The sequence below is a fragment of the Diabrotica undecimpunctata genome, chromosome 1 (assembly GCF_040954645.1).
Source record: "Diabrotica undecimpunctata isolate CICGRU chromosome 1, icDiaUnde3, whole genome shotgun sequence".
Lineage (NCBI taxonomy): Eukaryota > Metazoa > Arthropoda > Insecta > Coleoptera > Chrysomelidae > Diabrotica > Diabrotica undecimpunctata.
The window spans coordinates 23,982,190-23,992,366 of NC_092803.1; the positions used below are offsets into that span (position 1 = coordinate 23,982,190).

At 32.0% G+C, this 10,177-nt stretch overlaps 1 protein-coding gene across 1 annotated transcript in view; it reads left to right on the plus strand.

The window, feature by feature from the left end:
* Positions 1-9,025, plus strand: part of Ance-3 (angiotensin-converting enzyme Ance-3) — a 245,584-nt gene extending 236,559 nt beyond the window's left edge. The window contains exons 23-24 of the mRNA XM_072522909.1: positions 592-734; positions 5,281-9,025. Coding sequence (XP_072379010.1) covers positions 592-734; positions 5,281-5,453 — 316 coding nt within the window. The 3' untranslated portion in view covers positions 5,454-9,025. The remainder of the gene's footprint in view (positions 1-591; positions 735-5,280) is intronic.
* The last annotated feature ends 1,152 nt before the right edge of the window (positions 9,026-10,177 follow it).

Here is a 10,177-nt window from a genome sequence, read left to right on the forward strand (position 1 = left end):
CGCCGTATTTCACGTTCATTTATTGTCCTATTTATAATGTAAGTGTTTGGTATATCAAATTAATTGTAAACTTCACTACCGAAAATGTAGAGAGCAAAGTGCTGTCAGGTGAAGGCAGACAGCATATCTGCCGCTTCAACTCTAACCTATATTGTTTTTTGTGTAGTCCAATGTTCCGTCTTTTGCATGTTTTTTTCAAAGAAGTTTGTATAACATTACTTGTAAAGAAAAGGGAAAATTGTGGATTTTTCCACTAAATGGAATCTTTCGTGAGTAGTGATGCTTTTTGAAACTTGACCATAGGATGGCTTTGTAAACGGAAAGCACTCAGCTAGGAAATAAATTTTTACACACGTCAGAAATCTTATTCCTTTCCATTCTTTGATTTGTCTTAAAAGTGTACACAAACTATTGAAGCTGTCCAAAAATTTGTATATATTAGATCTATTGTCGATACAAAAATTATATTTATTATTACAACGAAATCAAGTAACGATGCTTCTTGCTAAACGTGTATATTATTGCCATGTTAGAGTATTCCTTGTGTACAAAATTTTTTCAAATTTATTCTTCACTTCTGTATTTTTCTAGGCAAATTATGGAAAAAGGTTCTTCTCAATCCTGGAGAGACGTTCTGTTCCAAGCCACAGGAGAAAGTCGACTAGATGGAAGGGCTTTGAGAGAATACTTCAGACCTTTGGAGGACTGGCTCAGAAATGAAAACTTGAGAACAGGTAAGAAATTGGTTTAGATTTAATTTTAAGATATAGAAGCTAGATTGTACCACTCTACAAGATTTCGTATATTCTCGATCAAAAAAAAACAAAAGAACGATAGTACGTACGGGACGAGTTTATGAATGTAAAATTTCATAATTCTTAATATAATGTAATGACATGGTACAAAACTAATATGATTATATCGATATTAGATACGATAAAATTTATTTACCTCCGAAGAAATAACTCAATATCTTACAGGAATCGGAAAATTATACTCTTAATCTCACATTTAAATAGGCGCCTAAATTAAGCACCAAAATTACCTTCTTTTTCTTCTTTCTTGCACAATATCAAATATCTTACTTAGATCACTCATTAGGTACTGCATGTTTGGATCTTTTTCTTCGGCGAATAACTGATCTTCTGCCGTCGGGCCTTTCACAGGTTTTATTAATTAGCATTTCATCATTTGATCTTAGTCCTGCCCGTCTGATCCGATTTGCATTAACCTTTAGTCTCCCACCACATTGATTTTTTTTTTGTTGGCAGTTACGTACCAAAGGTACTTTTAAGTCCGCCTTATTTTATTGGTAATAACTTTTTACAATAAGATAAAAGCGTAGTTTGTTTCCAACGATCCTTTAGAATGCCTACAAATCTTAATTTGTATTTGAAATGAAAACGTTTAAATAACATTTGAAGTATTAAACATCAGCTGATAACTACGGTTGTGAGTGTAAATGTATGTAGTAAGTATTAGATCTACTTCTACTGCTTGGGATATAAGGGTACCAGAATTTGGTGGTACTCAAAAGTACCGCAGGGACATTAAGGGTAATGTATGGCAGGTACTATGTTTTCTTCTCCATAGAGTGCTTGGAGTTCCTGGTTATGTCTTTATCTCCACTCTCCTGTTATCTCGTCTCTACAAGGCCCAAAGATGGTCCGGAGGATCTTCCGTTCTAAGACTAATAATTTTGTTGCTTCAAGTCCACACGTCTTACTTCCATATATTATTATGGGACGAATCACAATTTTCACCAAAAATATGAACATGCATTTTGGTACACCCTGTATCTGTTAAATTTAATACATACTGATATTAATATCCTCAAGAAGAAATCGTTTTCGAACATAAACATTTCTATTATATAATACTCTCAACATAACACTGCAAACCCCGTTTTCGAAAAATGCCCGTACCCACTGAAGCAAAAACGAACGATATCATTGTTTAACACATGCTCGTTTAAATCACAGTCTTGTGTTTTAACAAATCTCTTTTGGAAACCCAAGCAGCTGTGAAACACATTGGTTACGCTCTAGTTGATTGACGAAACAGGTATGGATATGATCATATGGTATTATATAGAATGGAAGGGTTTTTGTCGCTCCCAACGCTGACACGTTGGTTTTTGTGTTAATGCGGAAGTTAATTACTTTATTTGATTACATGTTTTGTGATTGAAGGTTCGAAGTGGTCGGTGACGAAATAATTAATAAATTGTTGTATATTTATGTATATATATATATATATATATATATATATATATATATATATATATATAGAAACTTTTTTAATTCCTTGGTTTGTCTTCTTCTTAAAGTTCCATCTCCTATCGGAGGTTGGATATCATAACGGCTATGGTCACTTTGTTGGCTGCTGCTCTGAAAAGTTTTAGTGAACTTCAGTTAAACCATTCTCTAAGGTTCTTCAGCCAGGAGATGCGTCTTCTTCCTATGCTTCTTCTTCCTTGGATCCTTCCTTGCATAATAATTCCCAGCAGCTCATATTTTTCTCCTCTTGTTATGTGACCCAAATACTCTAGTTTTCTTCTTTTTATGCTGTTCATAATTTCTAACTCCTTATTTAGACGTCGTAGTACCTCAGCATTGGTAATCCTTTGAACCCACTGAATTTTTAATATTCTTCTGTAACACCACATTTCGAACGCTTCTATTTTTCTTATGTGTTGTTTCTTCAATGTCCAAGCTTCCATTCCGTATAGTAAGATAGAAAATATGTAACATCTTAGAGCCCTCAATCTGAGATGCAACTGAAGGTCTCTGTTGGTAAGCATTGTCTTCATTTTCACAAATGCTTGCCTTGCAGTTTCAATTCGGACTTTGATTTCTCTGCTTTGGTCATTTTTGTCATCAACCCAGGTTCCCAGATATTTGTATGTCTTTACTTTTTCTATTTGGGTTTGTTCTATCATTAATCTTTCATTTCCATGTTGCGTTTTTGAGACAATCATAAATTTAGTTTTTCTCTTATTTATTTTTAGTCCGTATCTAACGCAATAATCGTTAATTCTATTTACCAATTCTTGTAGCGATTCCAAGGTGTCTGCCATTATAACGGTGTCATCAGCGAATCTTACGTTATTTACTATTCTTCCGTTTACAGAGATTCCATCACCCAGATCCGCTATCGCTTCCTGGAATATGGCTTCACTGTACACGTTAAACAGTAATGGTGACAGAACACAGCCCTGTCTTACTCCTCTCTTTATATCTATATTTTCGGACTTTTGTTCTTCTATCTTTATATTGGCCTTTTGATTCCAATACAGATTGATAATGATTCGTAAGTCTCGTCTGTCTATATCTTTGTTTCTCAGTACTTCTATTAATGCCTCTCTTGTTCTCAGTCCCTTGCGGGACCCAAACTGAGTATCATCCATATCATCTTCTAGTTTTCTATATAATCTTCCATGAATCACCTTTAGAAATATTTTGAGGGTATGGCTTATTAGTGATATTGTCCTATAGTCTGAACAATCTTTGGCATATACTGTTTTTGGTATTGCTACAAAGGTGGACACCAACCATTCCTGTGGGATTTTTCCAGTTTTGTATACTTCATTAAATAGGTCCAGAAGTACAGGTAGAGTTTCATCGTCTAGGCATTTCAGTAGTTCCGCAGGTATTTCGTCTGGACCTACAGTTTTTCCGTTTTTTGCGTTTCGTATTGCTTGTTCGATTTCCTCTATTATGATCTCTGGCCCCGTTTCGCTGCCGATTTCTTCCGGTTCTTGTCAATTATCCTCAAACAGATCTGTTATGTATTCTATGTATGAAGCTTGGTTTGTCGTTCTGTTATAAATAGAACACTTAATTATTGCTTAAAGTTTCGGCTATTTGCCATTTTTAATAAGCACTTTAATTATTTAAACATTACACAATACACAATTATATTTTACGTCTGCCATTTTTGATAATTTAACATGAAACGAAAAAGTTGTATCTGACCCTAAATACATCTGGCAGATATTGTAAAATATGAGTGGTCCGGAGTCGTATTTTAAATATCTGCCAATGGTGCATTTAAAAAACGACTGAATTTTTTAAATAATGATACACATTGGAAAGATCTTTTATATCAGTCTTATTATTAATAGATTTTGATCTTTTTTTATCTGAATCATCGCCAGATGATCTAGAGATGATCCATAAAACAAAAAAATTCGTTTCAAAATTTGTTTTAAAACCATTTTTTATTCAGAGAGTGAATAAACTTCTTAAAAAATAAGTCATATTTTAATTTAAATAAACACATTTGGAGTACTAATTATTTAAAATTAATAACATACATTTATATAAACAATATACATTAATTATTAAAATTCTTACGAAATAATTGTAAAATTCAATAAATTTTTATGGAAAAAAATTAATTTATTTATTTTTCCGATTTTATGTTGCTTTTTGCTTTAAACGTTCCGTTTATTTAAAGCCCAAAAAGAGCTAACGGAAGTAATTTTCTTAAATTGCAAATCAGATAAAAGAAATAAAGCTATCTGATTTAAGAAGAATATTCAGAACTTCAATTTTATTATGCTCTTGAGTTTTCACTGCAAAATTCTACAAACTATCGATTCTTATTTACTTATCGCTTCTAAAGCATCTCAGTCGAAAGTCACTAATCTTTTAAATGCCTTAAAATGTTTGAAAATTTTTTGGGAAGAATTAAAAAGATATCGACATAATTTTGAAAATTTAAGAAAGAAAGCAAATGAAGTAGTAAAAAAGTGGTCTATTAATGGGTTTTCTGCTTTCTATTAATGGCAATTTTATGCGATTTTGATAATGTTATTGATACTTTTACGGAAGATAAAAGAATTTTATTAATAAATATTAAGTATAATTATAATAAAAATTATTTTATTATAAATACGTATTATGATTTTAAAAATTCGATATTTACCTAAAATGGACATAATACTACTGTTAGTTAATTAAATTACAATGTAGCGATTTTTCTCGGGGCCCCATCCAATGAATTTCCCACGGGTCTCAGATGGTACGGTTACGCCACTGCTTTAACCATAACTAACTGCAATACAAGGCAAATAACTAAACTTGAACAAAAAATTATTTACTTTCCTTGACATCATATAAGTACCAATATTATGTCATTAAATCTATAGCAGACAAAAATTATTATTTTGCCATTACTATAGATTCAAGTTTTATTCAGATAAAAGGATGAGCACTGCATCTAGACTACTGCAACCTGTATACGTAATTTTATATATTTTTATTTTATTTTCAGGTGAATTTGTTGGTTGGTTATACGATGGGGACTACTGTAAACAAAGCATAGAAACAGCTGGACTACAAGTTTATGGAGGATTTTATAACAGCTCTAAAAAACCAACAGTGACAAGCCTTTTGCTGCTTATATCATTATTTTTCTGTTACATGTTTAGTAAAACTATACGATGATATTTTATTTATTAGAACTTATCAATGTGTGTTCTTGTAGATAACCAACTGAATAGTATTTTCAAATATCGAAGATTTATAAAGAATTTTAGGGTACAATATAAAAATAATTGTTTAAGTTTAAAAGTCAGGTTTTAAAAACGCGAAAATGCTAGTTCTTATCGTGATACATATATCCCGGTATCTAGAAAGGATACCTAAAAAATATAAATAATCAAATATTTAATTTAATTTAAGTTTTATCTATAGAAACTGAACTGCAAAATTTTTTATAAAAGATAATTTTGTCTGAATTCCGACTATCACGCTCCTGTTCCTTTTTTTTTTTCTAATATCAACCGAAGAGTAGAAAGAATGCACTGATATATTCCTCGCACGATTGCCACCATTTATTGGCAATATTGGGTTTTAGTTGCCTCAGTTTCATCGAGCATCAATTTGTCTTGTAATACTTACTTTCCAGGTATCCCTACAGAAGATAGTTAAGATTCCGGAGATCAAGACTGCTGGGAGACCAGGTTAATGATGCCTCTACCAGAAATCAATTTGTTCGAAATTAATTCGCAGCAATTGATAAGTCAGAAGTTTGGCAAGTGGTCTTACTAAACTATGTTTTTAAGTTGTATACTTAAAACTCTTTTCACTCTTAGGTAAAAAAGTATCTTAGTATTCTCTCAACAAATTCAGAGCCTCTTTGGGCTCTAAAGTAGTTGCTGATAGTTGTATTTTGAATTATTGTCTGCCAAATACCTACAACTCTAGATTAATTTTTAATATGAGTGCTTAACTTATTTCACGTATTGATAATTACATATTTTGGTTAACTGAAGCACCTATGAAATCGTTAAGTCACTTCTAAAAGATGTAGAGCAAGTTCTGTATTGAATTCTTATGACGGTTGATCCATTAGACTCGAATATATGAACTGACGTCCTAATGCTATTATCTCTTGTGGTGAGGAGCAATGGTCCAAGTAGATCGGGGACGAATCATCCGAGTTCCAATACAGCAATTACTGTCTAGGTCTTATACGTTTCCATCGGTGAAACACATCATACCTTATGATCTTTCGCAGGATGTGGTTGAGATATAATCTATTTGTTCGGCGCATTTTGTTCTTGCTATATCGTTCACCTGGTCTAATACACTGATCTGTTGGGTGTCTATGAAAAGGAATATTTCCATTATGTATTGAGGGATGTTCTCTGCTTCTTATAGTGCTCCATTGGGGACAGCTTGGATCTTCTTTCTGTTCGTTTTGCAGGTCTGCCTCCATACTAGAGATGCGTATGTCACAATGGACAGCATGATGCTCTTGATGGGGCTTCTCTTTGATACGCATGTTAATTTGCTTCTTCTCTCAGTTAAATTTAAATATTGGTTATTACCATTTTTGCCTTCTGCACTATTTTTGTAGCATAGCATATTATTTGGCCTTTCGATGAGAGTGTTCAATATTTGTAGTTTCTTATTTCTTAAACATCACTGCTTGGATCTTCTCCGGATCGACTTTAATTTTTCACTGTAGTCACCATTCATCTAGGGCGTCTGATGCTGTCTGAAGGTTTTTGCTTGCAACGTCTTTGTGGGTTTCTGTACTTGGTCACTATTGACGTGTTTTTCGCATAAAACTTGGTGGCGTATCTCCATGAAAAAATTGCTCAATGAACGATGTTCTCTTTACCCCTACTTCTCTTTTTAGACACCGTAGAATTAGCCTACAATTCGTTACAGTGTTGCTGTCAGTATTTAACAGCTTATTGTCAATATGGTTCTAAAATTATTTTCATGTGATTTTTTTATATTAACCACTATATTTTATGAAAATAAACCACGGTTTAAATAAACTAGCTTTATATTTGATTGTGTTATATTTGGTTTTAAAAATAAAGTAGCAGACGTAATCTTTCTCATAAAATATGGTCGATATCTAATTATTAAATCCGCTTGAGTCATGAAGGAAGTATTTTGAATTTTTAATACCTCTTTATCAGCTGCTTTCTCTGTTAATTCTTTTAATTAACAACATTCCTGTTTCTTTTAGTATTTCAATATTGGTAATTTAATAGTAAAATAAGTAAAATAATACAGAATGCAACGATTCCTCGATCTTAGGTTCTTAACCGCTGAGTTATTTTTCGAGATTCAGTTCTTCAAAAGAGAAATATTAATATTATAATTAAACAAAGCATGTTAATATTTAAGTGCCATCTCCTTTATGGATATTGACAGTTAAAGAGTTATTTTAAGCTACAACCATACCATTCTCTTCAGCTTTTCAGTCAAGATATTCGGCTTCCCTCCACACTCCTTCCACACACTCCGAATAGGCCAAGCCAACTCTGTTTAGGTGTAATGTTAAATTTATACACCGTTTTATTCTAGAGTAACATTTTAACGTTATAATTTTGCTCTAGAGTAAAATTTTAACGTTATAATTATTTTGCTTTAGTACAATTTTAACGTTAACATTTTACTCTCTGATTCGTAGTGAGTACCACATTGGACAAATTAGTCTATCCCATGTTAAAGAAAGATGTTTAGGTGCTTGTTTACTTTCTCTCTTGATTTGTGGAAATGATCACTAGTGGAACAATTAGAGAACAAATTTTGGAGCTTAACGGTATTTTCACCTATATTCCTTATCACTAAGTCTCAGAACCGTTTGATGATTATTTACGAATTTTCTCTCATTTATACTGTCTATGCATAATATATTTGTAGTCATTGTAAAGTAATAGATCAGAAGAATCAATATAAAAATCTTGATTTTTTTGTGGTGAATAATGTTGTATTACAGAAAAAGTACCCCGAGACAGTAAGCAAAGTTTCAGTTAAAAAAGCCAATTTTAGAAGCCAATTTTAGAAGCCAATTTTGTATTATAACAAATAAACATTTAACTAAGATGTTACTAGCTATTTTAACTCATAATAGGGTATATGAAAGTTGCTCTTTTATAATGCTTGTCTTGTTGGAACCAATCTACTCCTGCAATGTGGTATTCAAAAATATTGCTGCATTCCATGAAGAGCTCGATAGTATAAGTATATTTTCTTTGTTAGTAACCAAAATTAGTTAACAAAATAATAAACAAATTTAACGCAATCACAGACAATTAACAACACAAAAATGCTCATTACATTTAATTTTTTTAACATAAAATAAAGAGAGTAAAAATTTTCGAAAGTAAATTCGAAACATCGAAATTTTACTCCAGAGTAAAAATTTAACGTTACACCGCCACCGGTTTGATATTAACGAAATTGTGCGAATCGAAATCTTGACGGATACGAAAAGGAAATCTTGAACAATTAATTTTAAATTGTACTATAGATTCACACTATTTTCGAAACAGTAAACTAGTGCCCAAGAGCTATATATATATATATAGTTTATTTCCTTAATTGCGGAGCTGCCATGTTAGATTTTTGTCTGCCAGTTCAACCTTTTGTATAGAACATATTTTTTTAGCAGTACATATCTCGTTTAGTTTTGATTAAAAATAAATCTCGAAAAGTGTAAATATGAGTTAATATTGTAGCTGTAAGTATTTTAATAAATAATTTTTGTATATATTGTTTTATTTAAAAATATTGATCTTTCAATTTAAATATTATATGATTCTTTTAAGAGAAAAAATATTTTTAGAAATTAACATAAGTGTTTGGTTTATTCCAGTGGTTCTAAATGACCACTGATATTCATGGGTGATTTTAACTCTTAAGTAGAAGAGACAGGAAACTGTAACATCCATAATGTAGGAAAATATGGGTTAGGTATTAGAAAATTAGAAACGACCAAGGAGAACTGTAATAGATTTTCCAACCGAAAACAATACGGCCGTTGCAAATTGCAATCACCATGTATACCAACCATCATTCCCACCGTTTATCGACGTGGACCAACCCAGATCGACAATATAAGAACCAAATCGACAACATAATGATTAAAAACAGATTTATAAACGTAAAAGCAATACCAAGAGCAGAATGTGGATCCGATCATAAATTGTTATGACCTTGCTTCAATCTGAAGCTAAAAAGAACCAAGCTGCAGCTCATAAAAGATTGGATATTTTAAATCCAGAAACATTTAGAGTCATATTAAAGGAAACTAGTGCTTTAGAGACACCAGACAGTCCTGAAGAAATGTGAAAATCATTCAGAAATGTCAAAGAAACCTCTATAGAAAGAACCAAAATAGAAGAGAAGATCGTTAAGAAAAAGCACTGGATGACAGACAGAACGCTGCATCTTCTTCAAACTAGAAGAAGACTCAAAGAAATAAAAAGAGCATGCAGAGAGTATAAAAGTAAACACAGGAATGAAGAATGCGAAGAACTTAAGGGGTATCCAAACCTTTATCAATCCCATGAGCTTTACAAAAAACTCCAATATCTATCTAGAGAATTTAAACAATCATACAAACAATCTTCTTTTTCTTTCAGTACCGTGTCCATATATCGATAACTGCAATATCTATCTGGAGAATTTAAACAATCATTAGCGAATGTATCTTGATACCGCTCTCAGAGATTTCGAAGCCAGGATGTTTTTCTTCGGCGTAGGCTCTTCTTCCGACAATATTGCCCTGTAATATGAGGTGTAAAAGGTCATAACTCTCTGATTGTCTCATTAAATGACCAAAATATTGTAACGTTCGAATTTTAATTGGTTGATATCAAATCATCAAATGAATTAAAGAAAATCAGACCAAAGAAATA